Source organism: Macrobrachium rosenbergii, chromosome 12, assembly GCF_040412425.1.
Source record: "Macrobrachium rosenbergii isolate ZJJX-2024 chromosome 12, ASM4041242v1, whole genome shotgun sequence".
Lineage (NCBI taxonomy): Eukaryota > Metazoa > Arthropoda > Malacostraca > Decapoda > Palaemonidae > Macrobrachium > Macrobrachium rosenbergii.
The window spans coordinates 5,566,356-5,591,642 of record NC_089752.1 but is presented as its reverse complement, the minus strand read 5'-3'; the positions used below and the strand labels follow the sequence as shown (position 1 = coordinate 5,591,642).

Genomic DNA, 25,287 nt, shown 5'->3' with positions numbered 1-25,287 from the left:
GCAGTACTTGTCTTTCTGTTTGCCTGTCAGTCTCAAACTTACCTTGTTTCAAAGGTAAATCATCATGCATAAATGTACATAAAAGGACTGTCTCTCTCCATCAGTCTGTTATGCTTCCATTGCCATCATAACTCTTCATATGCAGCTGATGGATTTCAGTCAAACTTGGTTCAGAGGTAGATCTCATATGTAGCTTTTCATGAAGGAAGATTGTGTTACAGTATTCTGTTGACCTCTGTCAATGTTTGTCACACTGGGGATAATATCTTTTCACAGCTACATGGTTGAAGGGATTTTGGTCAAGTTGGATATAAAGGCAGACCATCAGTCTGCACACCACATTAACTTTGGCCATAACAAGATTGAGACTATTTGTCCGCAATACTTCATAAGGCTCTTTCAGACGACCTAAGGTTAGTGACCTCCTTTAACCATAAGCATACTCAAAGAAGCTCTCATACTTCCATAGTCATTGCAATCCCTCCTACATTAAAAGTTGACAAATGTAGAATACCATGTCAAGATGTGCTTAAAGGTAGATCACCCATCTATCTGTCCTATTTCATTAGCTGAAATGCTCTTCAGAGAAGCTAGTTGACGATCAGTAGGGGCTGTATATTGCCCTACCACCCTAACAATATTATCAGAATAAATATATATTTTCATGTGGACAAGCTGAAGAATTAATACATTGCCTCCAGTTTAAGTATTGATTCTGCTAGATGAAAATAGGTTTGGTCACTTGATCAGAGCATACAAATTGTACAGAAATTTTTACATTCCACAAAAACCTCTATTCCTAGCCCCTGTTTCTCATATTGCAAGGATCACCTCAGCTCTAAACATTCAGTGTCTATGTAGTGAGTTACAGGGTTTCCTATTGAAGCAAATCAGCCTTTAAAAATGTCAATTTTTTATTGGTATATTATTTTCAATGTGCATGAAAGACCTCTTTTCTATGCATGTACAGTAATTATGCACCCCTTAGAGGGTATTGCCATCAGTGCACCTCACGCAGTGCACTGTAGGCATTACTTGAGGTTCTTTGCAGCATCCCTTCAATTCCTAGATGTAACCCATTTTATTCCTTTTATTGTACCTCCATTCATATTCTGTTTCTTCTGTCTTACTTTCCACCCTCTCCTAACAATTGTTTCATAGTGCAACTGCGAGGTTTTTTTCTTGTTTCACCTTTAAAAGCTTCTTTACTGTCAATTTCCCTTTCAGTGCTGAATGGCCTCGTAGGTCCCAGCACATGGCCTTTGGCCAAAATTTTATATTATGCAGTATATCACAGTATTAGTCAAGAAGAAGGAAGGTGGTCTTTAGTACATCAAACTGTACAAACCACAGTGGCTACCCCATGACACTAGGGATTACAGTGAAGTTTGCAACTCTAATTAGTTAATGAGATGCTGCAAAGCTATCTCACTTTCAGTGCAAGCAAATTACTTGTAGTCAAGATTATTATTATTTAATTGCCATTAGTATCAAAGAAACAACAGATATCACTAGTAGGCAGTTTACCTTGAGACTTAAACATTTATCAAACTCATTAGAAAGACTATTAATTCACCACTGTTCCTCTGGAGATATAAACCGTTGCCTTTTCCGTATCTTCAGTACCAATTTCATGAAAAACTTATTACAATAAAAGTTTTTGAAACTTTAATAGAACTTTATCAGACAAAAATAAAATATTAACAAAGGGGACTGCTAATGCAATTTAGTTATTAGAAAAGTAGAGGTAGTCATTAATAATGATAATGTTCATCACATTCATTATAACAGCACATCAATAATGAGGTTAATATGAAGAGCACATAAAGTACACCAAGTGTCATTATCAAAATTACAATCCAAAGACTTCAAATTATTACTAAAGGAAAGGAATATGTTCCACCCTGTTTCAGAAGAAAACTTGAGTAATAAGCTTTACGTTAAGTTTTTCCTGTACAAATCATGAGGAACAACTGATTCTATATAACAGAAGCTTACCTCTGCATGAAAAGTGAGTAACTTTTAACTATTCATTATTACAATCTGCATCAGGAATACACAAACAGCCATGAGATTCATAAAACTTGAAAATTACAGGAGGTCAACTTTATTGTGCATTTTATTAAGTATAATCACTGGCAAGTTATATTTCATAATAGTTCTCTTTTGGGAACATTATACTGGACCTGGAAATTAAAAAAAAAAAAATTATACAAGACAACAAGGGATGAGGGAAGTGGAATTGGTTTGAAGACAAAGCTACTGGGCATTCATTTCTAATAAATATATAAATAAAACATTATCATGATTTATGCCTTCAAAGTTAACAAGAATAAAACTAATATGAAGCATCTCCATAATGCAAGAGGATTACAATAAGTCACCTTACCAGTATACACTTAGTGGAGTCCCAGGAGTTTCATTCTGGGTTCAAAACATGGCATAAAACAATGATACATCAATCTAAACAAAGATTTAATGAAGCATTGTAGGCTTGCATTATATTAACAGGACTATTTTACCTTTTCTCCTTTTGCAAAATATGAAGCATTGTAGGCTTGCATTATATTAACAGGACTATTTTACCTTTTCTCCTTTTGCAAAATATATCTTTTCACAAAAACAGTTGTGTATATACTGTATGAAAGACATAAATATCAAGTTAAGTGAGTGAAGCAAACAAAAAACAATACTTTCATGATAGGAACACATGTAACAGATCAATATGCACACATTATTTGCTACTTTCAGCCACTTTTAAATGAATTACCTCAATGATGAGTGGGGAAGAAAATTATGAATGAATTACATTCATGAATAAATGAAAATCAATTGTCAACATGAGTGAATTACCATTCTAAAGAGCTTGATGAAATTGTAAATAAAATAATGCTCATGAGGATGACAAAATGAAGGATGAGAATGTGGAGATATGTATGTACACTCAAACATTTTTTCAAAATGTTCATGGAATTTACTCATATAAATAAATTACAAGTAAATGTAGGAAGATGGTAAAATTCGACTCAGTTTTGTCGATACTCATTTTTTTTTATAACGGTTAGCCCTGCAAGGATTCTTTACATCTCTAGGTGAAACCATATTATGCACACATACATGCAGTTATATATATATGTATGCATGTAAAAATATGCATATATACATATTAAAATGACCAAACCCTAGCCCACAATCACTGAGCCACTGGATCTCACTGTATACTGAAGTTGGTTATTTTAATATGTTTATATATATACATACTGTTTATATACTGTTGCTATTGTGTGTACGATATGTGTGTATCCTAAATGCATGTTTATGTGTTTACTGGAACTAACTACGTTGGTTTATCTGTGTATGCATGTACGGGGATTTTTCTATTTAACTAACCATTTGTTTACCATGTAACTCAATTCATATGATGGAAGTGTAAATACATATATGTATACATATTTGTTTTAAATTCCCAGTTAATTACTCAATGCATACAGTCAGACACATATACTGTACAACTTTGAAAAGCAATACTAAATAATATAGTAAACATCACATAACTGTTAACACTTGCTACACAGGTTCCCTTCTACAACTTGCAGCAGAGATACCGATGTAAGCTTTGGGTGTAACAGTCAAAGGTGATGTCATATGTTGAGAGGGGGATGTGTTAGCGATTCACTTAAATCCATGTCTTGGTAACTTTTGAGATCACTAGGAGGTACATCTTCAGTTATCATAGCATCACTGCTGCTACCGTCACTGGTGTCACCTTTAACTTGTTCATCACCCTCAAATCTGTCACTGTCTCCTGAGCCATGATGATCTTGTCTCCCAAACTGATCTCTGTGTTGCTGTCTCATGAACTGCTCCCTTGACTCTTGCTCTCTATACCTGTCACTGTGTTCCCTGCTACCAAACTGATCACTGTGATTCTGACTACTGAAACGATTACTGTGCTCCTGGCTTCCAAATCTGTCCCCATGGTTTTGGTTACCAAATGACGACGTTTGATCGGTGGCAAGCGCAGGTGAAACTGGCTTGAACAAGTGTGGTGGAGGGTCTGGGGTTTGGGCAGGAGTCTCACTAAGAGATGCAGGAGAATATGGAGGTGCAGATAATCCTGGGGAACCTGATGAACATATAGACTCGGGTGTGCCAACACTCCCTAATGACCCTGGACCTGCAGGGCTGGGTGTGCTTTCAAGACTGTTGAAGAAAGAAAAAACATGATAAATCTGCTAGACTTCATATTTTTTTATCAATATCTAATTTGTAACATAAAGCTAGAGTTTTTTTTTACAAACTGCACATTCAATACAAATACCACACTCATTCTGAAGAGAAACAATACATCTTTGGTATGGCTTAAATCAGGAATGTACGACAACTTAGATCAGACGTAAATTTCATGACAGTTGTGATAAAATTGTAGGAAAATGGAGAGAACTCTCACCACATCTTCCAAAACAAAAATGTAATGAGTTTTGATGGAAATCACAACTAAAGGGAAAGTGCTTGTACTGATCCAAGAGACTTAGCATCAACAAATGACCTTTACAATTCAGTATCATGCAGGTGTCCATTATTCTGGTTACTTCTCACCTACCTTTCCAGTACCTTATATTAAATTTCATTCTAACTTAAACTCCTCAATTAAGAATACATACTTTGGGTCAGACCTGTGGGTCAAGATGTGACTCTGTGGTCAGGTTAAACCACTCTTTATTTATGTAAATGAGAACCTGAATACCACAAAACATATACTTCAACACATGGCCAAAGTATCACAGTATGTAAATAATATTAAATAATTACTAAACTGTAAACATTGTATGAAAAATTTGCCAATGTCTTCCTATTACCTAGGTAGTAGCCAGCTTCAAAAAATGATTAGATAAGTGTGTTTTACAGTTACCATTAAACCTTAAAACTGAAAAATTGACAAACCTCATTTGCATTTAATAAACCTTTGTTTTACTAATGTGTCAAATCTGCTGGCTAAACTTAAACAAGTAAATAGTCTATACTACACTGCTATCTTTTGATAAGATGACCTCACATCTTGTTATATTTGTTTTTGTTACTGATAGAAGGCTAGTGGGTGGAAATGGGAAAACTATATTATTGTTATATAAAAGTTTGAAATCTCAGGAGGGGGGGATGGAGATTGCTTAAAATTTTAGATGTATTCCATCACAGTACTCCACCTAATCCAGAGATAACACACACATAACCCCTTACTAGAACTCACAAATATAGATGCATTACAATTTAGATGCTTTATGGTGTGAACATCAATATAATGTGAACACCAAAGAATGCCTGAATTACACCACAAGGTAATATGATACACAGGGAAGCATGTTAAAACTTCTGTGCCAACCAGTCAACAATGCCTGAAGGACTATCATGTAAAAATTAAGCCTGTGGTGGAGTCAGGGCAAGTAAGAGTAAGTCAAGGATATAGGAACAGACAAACTTCCTTGTATGGTAAACCATATAGAGGACTGAGTTTCGGCTATAAATTCTGGGGCAAATGAGAGTTCAACTAACAAGGCATGCAGCTCCTGGACACTTAAGAGGTGGGAACAGCAACCAGGAGCACTGTTTAAAAGGAAGAGCTCTGAGGGGACAGCAAAACTTCATCTTCTATATATTAATGGCCAACTCTACCTGGCAACTTAACAGTGAGATTGGCTCCAACCTCAAAACCAAAAGGATGACTTGGAACTGCACAATGCTGCTTACAATACATATAACAAACATGAAGAACCGAAGCAACCACCCCCCCAAAAAAATGCACACACAAAAAAGTACCCTTCTTGAGTTGGGACAGGCAAGAGGCATCCATGCACATATGACCTCCAATGAAGGACTGGAAAAATCTAAGGAGATGAAGGGGAACAAAAATAGAGATGCCAGGAGTAGACAATGATAATGGGGAACTTCCAGGAGTGAACAAAAAGATTCTCAAATGAGGGAGACACCTGTGGATGTGAAGCTTCAGGACAAAGACTGGAGATGGATGATGTCTCATAAGCTGAGTGCACTTAACAAGAGGCTGTGTCACATAACAAAAGGCTTTGTCAGATGTGCCTTGACACTACTGTAGACAGTCATAACTGAGGTGCAATGAGATAAATAACCAGAAAACTCGCTATCTGCAGTGCTTCATGCATAAATTTTTCTACACTTTCCTTTAAGCATTAAGGTATTTTGTCATCCACAGACCAGCCTACACACACTGGACTGGCGTGTTAAAGGAACACCACTGGCTCCTACATGAAGTACACTATAATGCAGGTCTTGCCCAAGGGAAACATAAAAGAATTACAGAACTTTCATTAATTCTGAAGTACGAGTAATGTAAAATATGTCCCTTAACACTAGAATAATTGGGGGGGAAAATACAAATAACTTGATGTGCAGTTATAAACAGCTGAGACAGAAACAAAGATCCAAAGGCAAACATACTGTATGCTGGCATAAACAGAAAGATATTTAGAGTAAAAACAAAAACTCCCAACAAGAAATATTTTGAGTGCAAGACTTTCTGTAAAAACTCCCATGCTAATTCAAACAAAATGCTAACTCAAAGCAAAATTTGAGCAAACCAAGCAAAAATTACATACTGACTGACATGAATTGTAAGATTACAAAGAAACTGAAAAAGTGAGTACAGTACTCATAGTAACACAGCAGAAGTGGGCATGCCACCAACCTATACACAAAAAGATGCAATAATTACACTCAACAATAAACAACAAATGTGTAAATGAAAGGAATGAACAGCACATCACAATAATGAGAAAAACGGTGATAACCCTGATAAGTAGAGCATTACAATCAACTTCAAAGCAATCTCACAGAGATGCCAGCCTTCCCTTCTAGACCAGCTGAGTAAAAAGTAAGCAAGACATGTGCAGAGCATCTTTTCTCCTTATAAGATCTTTTGTGTTGGTGTGACAGGAAGTATCACAGGAAGTAAGGCTATTTTATGATTTCAGTAGTGGGTTTTTAAAAACAAATAAAAGAATTACATGCTTTCCCGAGTCCACGGAAACTATAGAAGCCTCTCTATTTACAGTCAAATAAGTTCTGAAGTCCAACACCACCTAACCCTAACAGTATAATGTCATGTGTAGCCTAATACCTAATTGTGCACACAGAACAGATCATATAGCTAAACTACAGTATAACACCAGCCTAAAGTTTGTACTAGATGTTTATGTAATACAGGATGGTAAGGAAGTGTCCACCTTATGACCAAAGTTCTCACAAAATATACAGCAGGACAGAAGATTACAATTAGTACTCAAACTTCCAACATCACTAACATACATAGCAACTGCGCCAGCTTCAGTATCCTGATCCATGATGCTTATCATCATTTACAACTGTCTACCATAAATCCTTAAAAGACAACTGCCTCATAATCTATTTCTTCTATATATTTTTCCCCTATTAGTTTTGGTGGTTCTTTACCTGGTATTTCCTCTATTTCCTAAAGATAAGGTGTGGAGATTAATAAGTAACCATGATCCAATTTCCTAGCTGCTACTACAGCTCTAGTCAAAAGGGTTCAAAACCTATAGTTAATTTTTATAATAAAATGAGCCAAGTGTGATCAGCGGTGCTTAAGGCCTTCCATGAATCACTACAAAGTGCCATTGATAAACTAGAATGATTGCTCACATGCTTCCCTTCAAAGACACTAATCCCAAATCAAAGAAGACTGATATAGTCCAGACAAAATTCAGCTAATAACCTCTCAATCATAAAGGAACAATGAGACTCAAGATGGTATCATACAAGCGTCTTTGGGAACAAACAGATGTTGACCTAAAACTCAAATAATATGGATACATAGTCCTGAAACTAGCTAAAGAATGACAAAGAAGACTAATCAACACTAAGACTTTCCCTTAAGGATAAAAATAGCTCAACATATAAGGTAGTACTCTAACAGCTTGGTTAATTAGGCATGGTCTTCTCTCTCTCTGCCAGCAACATTAAGCATATTAAAGATTGTTTATTCCAGTATAAACATAAGTGAGTCAAGAGAGCTCATTTCCCACCAAATCCCATAATAGGAAAACATGATGTAAAAGCATCATTGGTGATGATTTTATCGTTAAAATATAACACTGTACCATATAATAATGTTACCAGAAGATAGATATCATTACTTGCAAATTTTCTGGGGCTAACAATTCTCCATTGTGAGTACCAGTTGCTGTATCAACTACTGTATTCTCTGAAAACTTACCTATGAGGCTGGGTTATCAGGAGACCCCCAATGCATCTTTCAGGGTTACAAGTAGATGCTCGTTTACTTGGAGTCAAAAAAGGTTCACAGCGCTCATCCACCTCCCACTTGCGCTTGAGACCTCCTAGAGGTGAAGGACGAAGTGCAATAGGACTGAGACTTCTCCTTGTGGCAAAGGTCTTTTTAGTAGGTGAAGGTGAAGGACAAAAGGATGTATTTCGTACATGCTGTTGAAGCGATGGGGAAAAACACTGTCGCCCAACTCCACGAGTAGGAGAAGCACCACATCCCGTTAAAGGTACTACAGTTGGAACTATGGTTAAGTGCAATGGATCAGCAAAATCTCTTCGCATAGACGACATAGCTCCTGATACTGTTCCAGGAACACTATGGGATACACTGCTGGGAACACTTAGAGATGCAGCCATGCTTGTAGATATGCTTCCACCGCTTATACTATGTGACTTTGGTCTTCCAACATCTTCAGTCTGGAAGAGAATTTACCAATGTTACAAAAATCTTCTAAAAAAAAAAATACCAAATACACCTATGAAATAAATAAAACATAGACTGACATATACAGGCTAACCATAATACCATAGAACAAAAAACCAAATTGCCTGAAAATTTTCACTGTTGTTAATTGGCAATTTGCTGTCACGTGTTATCTAGAACACTAAGGCTATAGATGTAACCTACAGTAAACACCCCCGTATTCGCGGGGGATGCGTACTGCACCCCCCGCCCCCCACGAATAGCTAAATTCCACAAATTATTAAAACCCCTCTAAAAACACTTAGAACTGCCTATTTTGATAGTTTAAACACAAAAAAACCCTCTAAAAATGCTTATCCCTGAGTATTTTAATAGTTTTACCACAAAAAGCAAACTTAGTCATGAAAACGATATGAAAAAACAGTAATTAGTGAATATTTCTCAGTGAAAAATACCACAAATGGGCAAATTTCCCGCGAATGATGGGTACATACGTTCCACAGAGAAATCCACGAATACATGAATCCGTGAATAGTGAGACCGCAAATACGAGGGGGTTTACTGTATATGCATTCAAACTTCCATTACAACTGATAACAGTCTACTAAGAATTATTCATAACGTGAATAATCCTCAAGATAACAAAGCCTTCTAGTTATTATTATTACACGATAAATTAGGTTAATTAGATTACTGAGACCCTCACACAGCTTGCTCTAAGGATGAAGTCTTTGAGAACAGAAAGTTTGAGCAGAGTAAAGTTGAAGTTGGACAGCTATGATGGAAAAGAACAATGGTAATAGGTGAAAAGTAATAATGAGAAACCAATGTAGCTGGGGGTGTAGAGATGGTGCAGAGAACCTTTATAACCACTTCAAACGGTAACATGCATCCCACACTGAAAGTTGCATCCCCTATAAGAACCATTCCAAGAACTGCAATGAATTCCTATATCAATGAAACCTAAATAAAAATGTTAAAAATTTCACATTTGTACTGTTTTCCTAGACACATTATCGCCATAAAATGATTAATAATGAAGCAAACTATACTTAAAATTTTAATTTAAAAACATTCTATACATTGGCACTGGTCTTATTAGCTAAACATCAGAGGATGCAACCCAAAGCAAACTTTTTCTCTTTTAGCTTACTATGAAAAATTAATTGAAACTGCTAAACAAATACCAAATACGGAACCCCGCCAATAACTGGGGACTACCTGTATATATACACTGACACTTTTCGTAATTACTCAGTAATAAATATTGCTAGAGAAAAAGTGAAAACTGCGATGGAAAGCTGGATAAATTTCCTATATATATATATTACCTAAAATCAATGTGTTCCCAGTAAATAATTTAGCAATTGAAGCCCAAAGACATAAGTTTTGTTTTTTTTCACATAAAGTCAATTGTTCGCTAAAGATTTTTAAATAGAAACATTGATATTTTTACATTTTGCCGTTCTGCCTGATAAAGCACAAGGAATGGCTGTTCAAATAATATATAATACATGAATATTGAAGTTATTTACAGATGCACAAACAAGCGTACAAAAAATTATTCACACACTCGTACACCCTAGGCCAAACTATACAGCTCGACTGGGCTCTCGAGTGCTCATATTTACACTTACATTTTTCATAATTACTTGGTAATGAATAATGCTAAGACAAAAATGAAAATTGCATTGGAAAGCTGAATAAATTTTCTATAAATAGCCAAGTAAAAGCAATAAGTGTTCCCAGAAAAAACTGACCAATTGAAGCTAAAAGACGGAAATGTTGTTGAAAGACAGAAATATATGTAAAAAAAGTAAATTCTTCACTATTTATCTTATCAAAAAATATGTGTAAAAATAGTAAATTCTTCACTATTTATCTTATCGAAAAACACTTCAAATATTAATCAAAATACTCAACAATCACTTGCAAACACTTTTATAACAATAACAAAAGTGAAAGCACTTCACAAACATAGATGAATGACAACAAAGCAAAAAACGTGAGACTAAAAAGACATGTTGAACTCGGTCAAAACATGAGGTGAAGTGCTTGAGTTGGGGGAGGACTGCGGCGCATGCAGGATACCTATCGGTTTCCTGTTTACGTTTTCTTATAGGTCCAAGATCTGCCCATGCAATGGCGCAGTCCTCGTTTTTTTCGGATGACTTTTTTTTTGGTGAATTTCCAAAAAAATAACTCATGGATAGCCTTAAAATCGTGTCATCAGACATTTACAGCAAGAAATTTATTGACGCGGTTTCGCATCATCGGATCACCAGGGGGTTAGTGAGGATCAACACAACCAAAATGTTTCTCTATTGCATGAATGGGTCCTCACAGCTAGCAGTTCACTGTTAACATGAGAGGTCGAGACACAGAAGTGGTTACAATGACCAAGATGATGGTGCTCTTGATGTCAGGGAGTCTATGCTGCACATCTGCCTGGTAGTCAACCTCCTGACCAAATCCAACTTGTTCAAGAAGCAGGATGCAGCCACCATGAATCTCTTAGGCTTATTGTCCTCTTTCGACATCCTGAGGATCTCAGACTTGCCTGACATATTCCTATAGGCATTTGTATATGAACTCCCAGAAAAACATGTTAGCAAACAGAACAGTGAAATTGAACATGCCTGCCTCTTCATCCTCCAGGCAGTAAATGTCACTCATGCACCTTGAAGAGACTCAAGGCATCAGAGGACCACCACAACCGCAAGACTGTCTTATCCAAACACCTGTCAGGCAGTCTTTAGGTCTTTTGACCTCAAAAAGAGGTGCAGTAAGTGCCAAAATCTCTTGAAACAGGATGATGATGTCTTCAACACCCCATAGACAATTTTTCAGCCCATTCTTGCATAATGAAAACATGATGCAGTGAAACTCCTGTTATTCCTATGAATCCTGCTTGAAAATGTGTAACCAACTTGCTACATGCAGTGCTCAATGATAGTTCTAGTAATCATCTTTAGAACAATGTCTACAGCCATGAAGATGGCAGATTGAAGGTAAAAGTAAAGGAGACAGCCACACGAAGATACCACCTATTGATACAATCTCTTAACTGAACAATATAGAAAAGGGTGTACACAATGCAGTACAGGTAAGATAATTTGAGATGTTTACCACGATAACAGGAAATTTACCATCTTTAGTTTATGTTTTCGCTTTCATCCCTGAAGGACTGGTATTTAACATGGCACCCAGCAGAGCTTTCACCATGTTTAGTACCAGCACCTCAGGGGTGAACATAAAATCAAAAACAAGACATTTAATTTCTCATTATCTCTGTAAACTTCTCAAATTATCTCACTTGTACTGTATTATGTACACCCTTTTCTATACTGTTTAGTCATAAAAATATATTTATAAATGAAATCTTCCTTTACAATTACCCAGGTTGAATTCTTATCATTCCCAGAAGACAGCAAGTAGGATGGTCTTCCCTACAGAGATGCTTCTGTCTTCAAATGAGATGGCTTGCAACAAACAAAATCTGCAGAAAAATTCTAAAATACCAGTTCTGGAAGATAACTGGTATTTTTACTAGTTTTACAAACCAGTTTTTCATGTAAGCATTCCAGATGAGCTGGAAATGAATTTTGAAGCACAGTGACAGGATGGTAGATCAGCAGCAGGTAGGTAGCTTCTAGACATTAATCACGGCCCTCACATGTTACAGAATGTGGAATATACTGTAGAATTTTGGCCAAAGCCCAAGCGCTGGGACCTATGAGGTCATTCACCACCTGAAAGGAAACTGAGAGCAGAAAGGTTTGAAAGGTGTAACAGGAGGGAAACCTCGCAGTTGCACTGTGAAACACCTGTTAGTAGAGGATGAAAAGTTAGTTGGAAGAAAGAATATGAATGGAGATACAGTAAAAGGCATGAAAGGGGTTGCAGCTAGGGGTCGAAGGGACTCTGCAAAGAACCTTAAGTAATGCCTACAGTGCACCGCATGAAGTGCACTGATGGCACTAGCCCCCCTATGGGGCCTCATATGTCAGTACCACATCATGTAGGTACTAAGCCTTACAACCTCATGTTTCTTCTGCTGAATACAAACCAGTGTTTCACTACGCATGACTACTAGGGCCATTCCCCTCTCCTAAATCCCTCTGGGCTTTGTTCTCTTAGGGTCCAGCCACTGTTCCACACATCGTCATTCTCATTAAATTTCTATTTACACATCTTTTCATTAAAGAGCTGTAATGAGCAAGTGATATTTCATAATGCAAAAACATTTTTCATACGGAACCCAATAATCATAAAGGGCTTTTACTACCCTCTTCCTATCCTCATATTCATTTTGTTCAGGGATAAAGGTAGAGCCAGAAGTATGGGGGGGGTCATTCTATTCAGCAACAAGTTAATTCTATTTTTATGAAACTTAGGCTGTCAAGCCAAGCACCGAAGCACTTTTGGTCACTGAGCACTTAGGATAGTACAAATAGGGAGTTGGGATGGTTGGAAAGCAAAATAAAGAACTCCCAAAAATAAGATGACACACAAGGGTCTAAGCACAGAACTGTAAGAAAACTCACAATTACACTAAGAAAGTAATTGTTTGTGAGATTGGACATCAAGACTGAAGAAAAGAAACAGGAATGGAGGTAAAGTAAAACGTTATAAACTGGGTGCAGTTAGGGGACAATAGGATGTTAGCCACAAACACCTTTAAGTAACACCTACAGTGCACCTGACAGCAATACCCCTCTACAGGGCTAAGAAGGTTCATAAAACTGGAATAATTATATTCTAAAAGAATTAAAGTATCTTAAAATTACTACTGTAATGGGTTTGTATGAAAAACTTTCTTTGTATCATAAAAACATCCTACTTTAATTGGCATCACATACCAGTAACAAAACCATCATTATTACACGTTAGTTTACCCAGAAAATTAGTACTTTAGACTTCCATAGGGGTCCCAAGAAGACTTTGTCCCTGATTAAATGTGAAAGTTCTAGTCCCACGTAGTTAAAAGAATTTGAAAAGCTAGGAGAAGACAGAAGGGAATGGATGAAGAGTAAAAGGCAAAAGCAACACAATTTGGGCTAAGAACTCTCAGTACTATACTCCACGATCCAAAACACAATAAACACCAAAATTAACGCTACCTGTTTACAAAGAGTAATAAACAGTATTTTATAACACAAGCATTTTAATAACAAAATAAGCATGTAAAGATCTGTATACTAACCAGAGTTAAGTCTTCCCAAGACTGAGATAAAGAATCTGTAATCTGTAATGCTGACTGAACTGTTCTCTCATGCGCAGCTTCTCTGTTAACAACATCCATTCCTTCTTCAACACGCAGTTGGCAAACACGAAGAGGGCCACTGCCACGAGTACTTCCTGGTGACTGTACAAGATTAAAAAAAAAAAAAAAAGCAAAGTTAAGCAAAATAAAGCACTGCAAATATCCTTTTCTATTCCTAATCATAATACAAAATTAAAATGTTTGGTGATATAGCCCTTTCATTACACAGAAATCTTGGTTGATGTAAGGGCCTCTGAGCTTTGCACAGTATCTTTCACTTTCTCAATGCAAGAGAATCATACAATGGAGTAAGCTACTATCCATGTTGTCGAGCAAATTCTATTTTTTTTTTAAATAAAAATTTCAAAGAACTTTTAATTTGCATCCATATTTTGGGTAGAACCTTAATTCGCAACCATAAGTTGGGTTTCCACATTGCTTCTAATTTGTAGTGGATGGATCACATTATTCATGTGTAATCTGCCTCCAAAAAACTAGATGCATCATTTGGATATGAAATCTTTTCTTCACATATTAAAACTTTTTTCACTTATTCGTGACTATTTGGAGGACTACTCTTATATGCATGGTGGTGCTTTAGTTTTCCTCCATGAATGAGTCGAAAGCAATTCATTCTTCAGTAACCCACTCCCACCTCATCTCCAAAGTCTCTTTCTCTCTGCCACAAGGTAGCTCGTCTCTCTATTGTAGACCTTATTTAAGTCCCTGTTTGGTCGCTTTCAAGAGCAGACTTCCCCCTCTTTAAAGTAAATCAACCGGCCACCTCTTGTGACATTTCCTTGTAGAAATCAATAACCACTGGATTACATGGTTCAATGACTGCTTCTTTTCTTCTTGTGCTGAAGCTTTGAAATCCCCTACCTGCTTCTGCTGTTCTTGGGTCTTTATATAACTTTTCTTTCTTTGTAAGAGGCAGATCTCCTACTTCCTTGATGTTTAAAAACACCCTTCTTTCCTTTCCTTTTTCCTCTGGGACTAAGTATAAAAAGGGCATGAGGTCACCAATCTTTGGTAAAAAAAAAAAAAGCAAATTGTAAAATACCTTTTTAAACTGACCTACGTAAGCTAGCCTGTAATGGATGCTATCAATGATACAAGTGATGTTGGCTAACAACTGGAAGCTACTCCGCAAATGTTGATGAGTGGAGAGGGTGGCAATGTCATACTCCAATCTTCATGGCAGTGCAATAGATGTTGAAGCTTGTATGTTTGAGAGAGGCTGAAGTGATACTTCAAAAAACAGTTCCTGTTATTCATCCCATTTTAAGTAACAAAACAGCACAAGATTCACAAAATTTATTTAATAGACTCATCAAATACCTAGAGATGGGACTCAAAATAAATCTAAGGATAAACACAAGTAATAAGGACACAGTCTGCAACAAGGGATGAATCAACACTAGATAAAGGATCAAATAGGTTGAATCTTTCAAATATTTGAGAACAAGAATGTTCAATACAGGTCTCTTCACTCGGAATTTAACGAACAGACCAAAATACAAAAATCAAACAGTGGGCAGACTAAATAAGACTTGGAACAGTGGGCAGGCTAAATAAGACTTGGAAGTTAAAACAGACAAGAATCATATGAAAATTAAACTATAACAATGTAGAAGAGATCTATCTCTATGTAGATGAGATGATGATGGACTGAACAAGTCCTATGCACAACCCTTGGGAGAATAATACTGATAATGTCGGTTAAGCATAGTATTCTAAGGAAGCTTCTTTGGCATGTTGATGGCCATATTTGCTAATAAAATGTGTTTACATTATGAATGATAATCCCAAGATAATGTATATTTAGTTACCTATACAATTATTATGCCTACCATGATAACTTTATAAGGTAATGACAGCAGCTACTGCATCAGCACTAAAGAAAAATGATACCAAATATTAAAGCATTTACTTGCTACTGTCATACACAAGAAATGAAAGTACAATATTGTGTATTGTTCTTATAAGAATATTCATCACAAATACCATCCTAGATGTTAAAGGTATTAAATCCTCTTGTAAGTAACTTGATGCTCTTATTAAACTGTTTTTCACAAACGACATAACCACTCCTTTTTTTACTAATGATTTTTTGCTACTTCAGGATCTTAATATAACCTGTTTCAGTTATCTATTTCACCTGATTCTATCCTCACCGTTTGATGAAATAGTTAATGTATTTTATAATAAATGAAAAGTTTCTCTTCAGAGGTTATTATTACCCATAAGCAGTAAAAAAACCAAATAACTACTTATAAAGAGGATTTACAGCTCTTGCATTTATAATAGTATATACTTTTCATGAATATTCCCCATTATATGAACAATACATAGCATACTTGAACCTTGAAATTTAGAGTACCTGTAGTTAGTTAGTATTGCAAATTCAGGATAATTTGCATTGTTCCTATACAAACAACCCTTAGGTCTTTTACATGGAAACTGTATACCTTCAGTAACCACTGGTCCTGCCACTGAAGCCTGATAACAAGGTTAGCTATCAGGAAGTAGATGAGGGGTGGAGGAAGTAACCACTCACCTGTGAAGCTCCATTTTCCTTCAACAAACTGGGACACATACAGAGACAGTTTGAAGCATGACCATGAAAAAGACTTCAGGCTTGTATACCAAGGAAAAATACAAATTTCACCTTAAATTTGCAATTTATTCCTACAACGATATAAACCTTTGTCGTTTACAAAGAGATTCCCTCCTTGAGTGGGAGGCTTTGACTCACAGAATAGGACTGATAATGTTCTGAGTGAATCGGAACAGAGGATATAAACTTCAGTAACATCCAAAACAGTTTGTGTCTGTTGCAAGAGACTGGAGGGATGATACAGCACCATAAAAAAATATCAGCTTCCTGCTTAAATGAATGAATAGGGGAAGGCTGACTCTAGATCCAGCTTAAGAGGCTGACAGGGTTCTGTGCCAGAGTCTGGTCCACTGAGTAAACCCATACTCCAAAAACAACTTCAGGGGAATCCTGTTCCCTATTTAGAAATCAAAGTCAAATGACAGTGGGGGTAAATGATAACATTTTTAAAACCACCCTCCTTGTTAAACAGAGAACTGAGAGAATAGTGTCAGAAACAAGTCTCTACACACATGCTCAATCATATAGCTCGCCTGCATCTACCAGACCTGCATGAAAAAGGTTGGACTGTCTACAATTAAGATGAGCATGAAAGAAGGAAAGAGACCCAGCATCCAACACATCTTTTCCTCAATCTAAGATCAACTGTGAACATTACACAGGCTGCAAACTTGTCAGAAAGGCACTGAGAAAGTTACATAACAGCTTGAGCAAATTAAAGAGTCAACAAACAATAGACCAGGTCTTCAAAACCTATACCAAAGTTCTGCCTGAACTAGGGTAGATGCAACTCCTGACACCACACAACAAAATGAGCAAGATTCTGGTCTTCTTCCTTGCTGAAAAGACCTGACCATATCACTCAAAGAACACATGGTTGGGAGGTGGCAAACTTGGTTTTCAGTGGACCAGTGCCTAAGCAAGGAAGCAGTGGACACCGAAACCTGACAAGAACCAAAGTTCCAATCCTTCCAGGCCAAATTTGCTGGAAAGAAAAGCATGGCAGAAAACTAAAGAAACCATGAAAAATCATCTAACCAACATCAAGCTGCAGTAGCAGCATTGGTAAAAACAAGATACTTCCCCTTCTTCCTGTCAATGTCTGGAAGAGAAAAATCCCAAATGCTACAAAGTCATGTGCATTGGCACAAGCTCCCCAGAAGAATGCTTGACTGCAAAGACAACACTGTCATTAAGGAGTCTTTGCCACGTAGGGCAATTACAAAGATTGTTCCAGGTCCCCTAAAGATGAAAAAGAGGCATATGCTTCCTCAGCATACAAACCAAAACTCTTGCTGTACAAGACAGATTAGTATTCTGAATAAACAATCATGTCAAGTTAAAATGCAATAAACCTGTAGACTTTAAAACTTGTTCAGTACAAAGAAAAACAAGTTGCTGTATGAAAAGAAACAAAAAAGGTTAACTGACTGTTCAAGTATCCCTAACTACTCCCTGACATACTAAACAACTACAACCACAATAATACAAAAGACTGAGAATACTTATACATGATTCAAAACCAAGCCAAGTTTTGTGGCACAGAAGCAGCAGCGACATCTTGACTCAACAACAGCTAATTATGACTAATTTAAAGTTCTCTGGTGCCTAATGGCCAAAGAAAACAGTCAGGTGAGCAGGTGGTTCCCCCATCCCTCAACTACTAAAAGTATGCCTACTATTGTTCCTTGAATTACCGTACAGTATACAGCTACCTTATACCATACTTACAAGAGGTGATACTGGTCCAAATGATGCACTAAACCGTCGGACACGAGGCTGAGCTCCATGAACCTCATTCGATACCATTTCTCTGTGTACATAATATTCAATGATATAACATGCAGTATATTACAAAATTGATAAATCTATTTTCACATTTCATGTACATAAAACCTTACTTTTGTTCATATTTTTTTGTGACCTTAATATCAAAATATCTTTGATATATCAATTCCCTGATAGTCTAAGAATATAAATATACTTAACTATATTATACATAATGACTTTCATTTAAGTGAAGACTTACATATGCAAAAAACAGCTGGCTGTTAACAGTTATGTTTAAAATTTATCTTTAGATGAAAAGTGCTGCAACCATAAAAAAATTGTGAAGTTCTAGTTATGACCAAACTTACCAACCCACGAATTCAATACTTTGTGGAGGTAAGTCACCTCAGATTGTTCTGTTGGGTGGCTTTTTTTACTTCTGCCAACCTTCAACATTCTCTCAGTGCTTTTGTTTCCCCTGGTTCCCTTGATTTGACATATTTTTAACTTTATTTTTAAAACTGAGCCCCTTCCCTTTCCCTCTTCCATCTTTTTTCCCCAAAATAAAAGACACACTTGAAAATAATGACTTTTGAGCTACCTCTTCTATTGAAGTAGAGTGTTTGAGAATATTGTGTCAGCACAAAACAAATATTTCATAATTTCTCCTTATAATAAAACAAGTGACAGTAAAACTGATACTTCAAGCTTTTGTCAAATGGCCTGATTTATCAAAACAAAAGTGAAGCCTACCTAGTTGCAGAAGCTGTTGTCGGTGCTGAAACAGGACCCTGGGGAACAAGTTGGTTGATCATGGGGGCACTACTTGACCTTTTCAACTTGCCTCCTCCACCACTGCTCTGTCCAGAGAGATGACCAGAAGAAGAAGGGGTGCTCCCACAACCCTCACTGTCAGACACACTGGCTCCACTAACATCTACATCCATCGTGATAATCTCGGCATTCACCAATACATTCTGATAAAAAATAAGTATAATCAGTTTTGTTTACATAAAAAATCAAATATCTGTTTGCAGAAAATGCTGATGCTCTAGCACACAAATCCTCTTACCTTCCAAGTTAACCAGTCATAAATCAGAGAGAGAGAGAGAGAGAAACTTACCATATGTCAGGTGGTAGACACTGTTAACCAACAAACTTTAACACAAATTTCTTACTGCCAGTTTCTATTTTGACAGCAAGACTGGATTTTGTACTGATGCCAAAACTTTATACATACTATCATAACTTTTCTTTTCTAGACCATTCACTTTCAATTCTTTTAGTCTTTTCTACTAGTCCATTCCTCAACCATCTCTATGCACTGCACCATTTCAGACATTTGACTGTTTATCATTCCCTGGCATTTCTGCAAGGAACCCAAAGGACTGTAAATCTCTACTTATCAAAGCAATTACAATAAAGAAATACTAATAAAGAGAGAGAGAGAGAGAGAGAGAGAGAGAGAGAGAGAGAGAGAGAGAGAGAGAGAGAGATATATCACTGTCCTCCTTATTTTAAACTGTGTAAAGAGAGAGATACAGAATTAACAACTGTCATTACCAATTAAAATTTTAAACAATGGGACATCACTAATCAAATACAGACTTTAAATTGGTCAACATTTAACAACAGAGCATTACTGGATGGACATACTGGTCCTTTAGATCCACCGAAACCATGAAGTCAGCCTCTCTGGTGGAATCTAACACAGAACATGCTGTAGGACAAACTCGTTTAAAGGACAGAGATCAGTGACTGCACTATAGTCACTGGTTGCTTTCTCCGCCATGGATAGATGACTGTACAACACTGGAAAGTGGTTATCTACCACTTCTAGAACATAAAGTGGCCAAACACCTGCTTACATACTTCATAACTTTCGCTGTTCACTTTTCTTGTTTAAATGGAACAAAAAATGCAGACACTATATAAACAATACAAAAAATGAAAGACATTTCAACTTGGTCAGTCTTAGCAAGACATCTTAACTTGACTACAGCCAAAGAAAAATACTTGATGATGGCAGGTGACTGGAGGGTTCTCCAACTACTGCCAGTTAACTACCCTGTCTCTTCCACAACCAACGGCAGTTCACACTAAGGAATGGCTATGTTTGTATTCCCTTAAGAACAAACCCATTTACACTACCAATAAATGTCACTGTGTACTATTTGGTAGCAAGAAGGATTCTCTTTTAGTGACAATAATGACAATTAATTCCCTTATTGTACATGCACCTAGATCAGTGGTATTCTACTTGACTGAACTGTTTTGGCACAATCTTAGATAGCAAATTTATCATTATGAAGCCTAAAAGACCTTACAAGGCTTGCATATAAAAATAACCTTTACCTCCACATTCATTTGTGAGTATGAATGAGGTTTTATAATTATACTTCAAAGACCTTAACAGATGAGTTATTGCTACCATTATTTGCTAATGACAGCGACATACTGAACATGGCTGAGATTCATGCCAATATAGGCACCATATCCATTTTGTTCACGATGCCGAAAATCGCTCAACAACGCCGATAAACTGCCTACCGACGCTGATAAACTGCTTTCTGGCGCCGAAAATCTGGTTAACGATGTTGTTGGCCAAGCGTCGTAAAACAGAAACACCGTTAACCAATGCTGCCGTAAGTGGTGACTGCCTCCACCTATTGCCTAATTATAGGTTTTGATTGTTTCTGCTAGTCAGGAAAGGGATGTTCCCGTAGATTAGGCTAGGTTAAAACATCCCTATCCCTGCAAGTATCATTAACAAAAAACTTCAGCACAAGTTAGGGGATATGTGGGGCGGAGATGACAGAAAACCCATTCCGGTAGGACACATATGACATATTGCCCTAGCAAGGATAACTTCTAAATGTATCCTTATAAACACCACTGCCATATTTCCAGTAAGTCATGACTTTTGCATTTATCAGTACCATAACCCTGGTCTGTTTCATATAAAAAAACAAAGTGGGTCTATTTCCCAAGTACAATTCTCATTTATAATAATAAAATTCTACTTTAATTTGCTCACATGCCTAATTCTCTCTTCAACACTTAAATAAATGCCCTGATGAAATTTAATAACATTTTACTTTCGATTAGTGCAAAACTCATGCTCAAATCTATCGCAAATTTACAGTTACCAAGATATTTACGATCTTTTGTGTGTGTTTTACCAATCATTCCAATGGGACTGGTACTGAACACGGCACTCATGGGAGTGGTGCTGGTATTTACGTACAACTTTACAGCAAAAGAAAAGAATGTCAGAAATGCTCCAAGCACACATTCAAACAGGAAAATGATATTTTCAGGTCCAAAATGTGATAACAGTTGAAAGAGAAATTTTACTGATGCAACCTATGCTATCCTGGACTACTTAATCAGATAAAACTGAAGACTACTGCCACGGCCTGGTTCCTGCCAGTTGCTGCCCTGGGTATTTAATGCCTTTTATTTATGTTTTTGCTAATGTTTTTATGTCGTTCTTTTTATGTTTATGATATTTAAGATCTTTTATTTATGCCTTTATGTTCCTCCCTTAGCGGCTGACAAGGGAGCCCATTTCGCAGGTAATTGGTAGTTACTGAACCTAGAGGGGGATGGTAATAAGCTAAATGTTGAGTGAAAAGCTGCAAATTGAGTGATCGATGTGTTTCATCAGCAATATTTTACCCTAGTCTTCAGTTTCACCCTCATTCATTTCAAGTCATCAAAACTTTATACAGTTCGCCTATAGCCTCGACTAGGCTAGGCTCGAGTTTTCTGCAAACATCACGAACAAAAGATGGGACCCACAAGCGTCACGTCTCTTACGCCTTACGTTTCTGAACGGCCCGAACCCACTTGGCCCGTACTAAGGGAAGACCCGAGGGCCTGGGCTAAGCTAAGGATATCGTAGCCTAAGCTCTTACTTACGAATGGAATGGAATATGGAATTCAGACCAAAGTCCATGCACTGGGGCTTAAGAGGTCATTCAGCGCTGATAAGGCAACTGAGAGAAAAGGCTTGAAAGGAGTAAAGGGGGGAAAACCTCAAAAGCAGTTGCACTGTGAAACAATTGTTAGAGAGGGTGGAAAGTATGATGGAAGAAAGAGAATATGAACGGTGGTACAGTTAAATGAATGAAAGGGGTTGCAGCTAGGGGCCGAAGAGTCGCTGCAAAGAGCCTTAAGTAACGCCTACAGTGCACCGCGTGAGGAGCACTGACAGCAATGGTCCCCTACGGGGTAAATTTCGACCAGGAAAGGCTGGCATATTTAGCCTAGTCCACGGTGGCCAAAACAGACTACGGTGCGCCACACCTCTGGGGGTTTTAAATGCCTAAATATAACTTGTAAAGTGACTTTAATAAAGGAAATAAGTTAAAAAAGAATGGGGTAAATAGGAGAGGTCTTTGTTGCCATGCAAGTTCAGATGACCTGATGTTTAATTTACCGAGGGTTGGGCTCCTACTTTGTCGTCAACGAAGTCACGTTAATCATGACCCGCCGAGACAAACGACCTGGTACAAACGTCGGGGAATATGGATGAACCCTCAGTCATCGTAACAAAGTTTAATAGTTACGGTAAACTGTAAATAAACTTCTAATAAGAGATTACGAAGCGAATTAATTCGTGTCAGGGACCAGCATCACTTCGATGCTTTATTACGCATAAAAAGCAGCGGCCAGTGTCAAAGGAACCCCACTTTTTACCTTCTGCGATGCACGCGACGAATTATTATACCCTAAAACGTCTCTAAAATGTCACAGTTACCTCAATATTGGAGGAAAAATCATCTTAGGGTGCAATGTTTTCGTCTAGAAGCCACCATTCGGTTTACTGACAGAATATACCTAAAGACGAGTTGTGATTGGTCGACTGTCATGCATTGGACCAATCAAAATCGACTTTGCGCTTAGGCGATTCAGCTATATGAATCTAGCATGATCTCCACGGGATTACTAAACAAGGCTCGAATAAACATTAATTAAAATATATTCCTTTATCCTTTCATCCTAGTTTTGGTATATATCAGATCAATATAGCGAAAGGAAAGATCAAAATGGGAGTAGTTACGTGAAACAGTAAATATCATTGTTGTTTTGCATACAGGTGATATTTGAAATTTCATATTTTATCAGCGTACTCTTAACGACTTCACAGGCCTGATGATGGGAATATATAAAACAAGCAGTTAAAATTGTTGTTACTGTGAAACGAGCAATTGAAAAATATCAAAGTATTCAGTTTAGACAGTATCACTTTAAAAATCTTTTGAATGGTATGGGTGCCATGACTAAGCTGGAAACGAAATCCGTTGCCCACGATGTACTTGGAAATACAGTTGTATCTCTGAATTCCCACCTCTGTCGATAGGACAGAAATGTCGTTCTCTGAATGGATACCTAAAATGTAAAAACCAAAAACTGAGAATTGTTTATTTTATATCTGATTTCTTATTTTTTTACTGAAATATTCCAGATTCCAGGCCGTCCTACAGTTTGTCAGACAGAACCACCCTCACGGCCATCTGGAAGCCCTGAATGCAGACAATAATAATAATCAATTCGCAGTCAACTTGCACATAGTTATGCAGTTCTTCGTGACATTCCACGTGAGAAGGTACCTTTGAGAAAGGAATCTAAATTTTGCATAATCAAGGAAATGATGATCTTGCCAGTGAGATTCTGTTATAAAAGATGACGATCGCGTTAGGAACCCAGAGAAGTAGGCTCGGGAAGCACATAAATAATTGAAAGGTAATGTGATCACACTGTCCATTTCTGGCTGAAATGGACTTTCACAAGTAATCGTTTTACCCCAAATAAATCAGCTGAATTTATTTCTATTGTAAAATGTGCTAAGGTCTAGTTTACCGATTTTAAAAGTTAAAATTAGTTTAAAATAAGGCAGCAGGCTCACAACGATTTTCGACATCTGCTATGCATAAAAATTACCATGTGGGGAAAAATCAGTAAGAAAAATGTTCTTACTGCTTTTAATTACCATTCTGTTAATCTTCATTTGTGTATTTTTTCTTCCTCTCTGCTGCAAAAATTTAATTTTAAAAAATCACAGCTTTCTTAATGTTGTCTGGAACACTTAAAATTGGTGTAGCTTGATTTAGTCCTTTCTTTCAGAAACTATTACTACTGCTATTATTATTATTATTATTATTATTATTATTATTATTATTATTATTATTATTATTATTATTATTATTATTCAGAAGATGAATCCTATTCATGGAACTATAACCCACAAGGTCCACTGACTTGAAATTCAAGCTTCTAAAGAATGCAGTGTTCGTATGAAAGAAGTGTAATATGAAATTCAGGAAGAGGAAATCAGTTATTTAAAAAAGTAAGAAATAAACTCACAAATTAATAAATGAATAGCCAAAACTGTGGGTAAATTATTAAAATACAAGGAGAATTGTCTTATGGTAGTAGTTCATTGCATCAAGCTTGAAGTTTTGAGATCCCTATCACACAACATCCTCAGGGAGACTGTTCCACAATCCAGCGGTGTGATTAATAAAGGACCTCTAGAACTGAGAAGTTCGACAGCGAGGCATATTTACTGCATACTGGAGCTGCTGTTCAGCAAATTTAGTCGCTTTCGGCAGGAAAAGAGGATCAAAGATCAATTGTGAACGTGAAATATCTGTTAAAATGCAGCCAATGAACAACTGACAAACAAGAGACCATCTGTCAATGGTCCAAGTCACAACTCTTGTTATTAGGGAACAGAAACCTACCACCACGAGCCACTCTACCTAAAAGGGATGAACATCTAGAAGAGTATTCTAGTAAAGAAAGGACGAATCAACTAAAAACATGTTGCACTGATTTATCACTGTTATAAATATATGAGGC

At 36.9% G+C, this 25,287-nt stretch overlaps 1 protein-coding gene across 3 annotated transcripts; it reads right to left on the bottom strand.

Annotated features, from left to right (window-relative positions):
* Window positions 1-1,653: 1,653 nt before the first annotated feature.
* LOC136844355 (PPP2R1A-PPP2R2A-interacting phosphatase regulator 1) lies at window positions 1,654-23,312 on the bottom strand. 3 transcript variants are annotated; one of them, XM_067113384.1, is made up of 7 exons: window positions 23,183-23,312; window positions 19,171-19,394; window positions 18,379-18,460; window positions 13,968-14,129; window positions 8,267-8,754; window positions 2,587-4,203; window positions 1,654-2,522 (listed from the first exon to the last, which is right to left on the bottom strand). In XM_067113384.1, exons 2-6 carry the CDS (start codon window positions 19,362-19,364, stop codon window positions 3,642-3,644), a joined length of 1,488 nt encoding a protein of 495 aa, XP_066969485.1. In that variant the 5' UTR covers window positions 19,365-19,394; window positions 23,183-23,312; the 3' UTR covers window positions 1,654-2,522; window positions 2,587-3,641. The 3 variants fall into 3 exon arrangements, with proteins under 3 accessions (XP_066969485.1, XP_066969486.1, XP_066969487.1); XM_067113385.1 differs by lacking the exon at window positions 23,183-23,312 and adding an exon at window positions 23,122-23,169; XM_067113386.1 differs by lacking the exon at window positions 23,183-23,312 and adding an exon at window positions 22,862-22,934.
* Window positions 23,313-25,287: the final 1,975 nt, after the last annotated feature.

Coding starts and splice junctions, on each gene's coding strand:
- LOC136844355 (XM_067113384.1), bottom strand. CDS start 19,364: ATGGATGTAGATGTTAGTGGAGCCAGTGTGTCTGACAGTGAGGGTTGT. Junction 18,461..19,170: donor ACAACAGCTTCTGCAACTAG/GTAGGCTTCACT, acceptor TTATGTACACAG/AGAAATGGTATCGAATGAGG. Junction 4,204..8,266: donor CTGATAACCCAGCCTCATAG/GTAAGTTTTCAG, acceptor TTTCTTCAACAG/TCTTGAAAGCACACCCAGCC.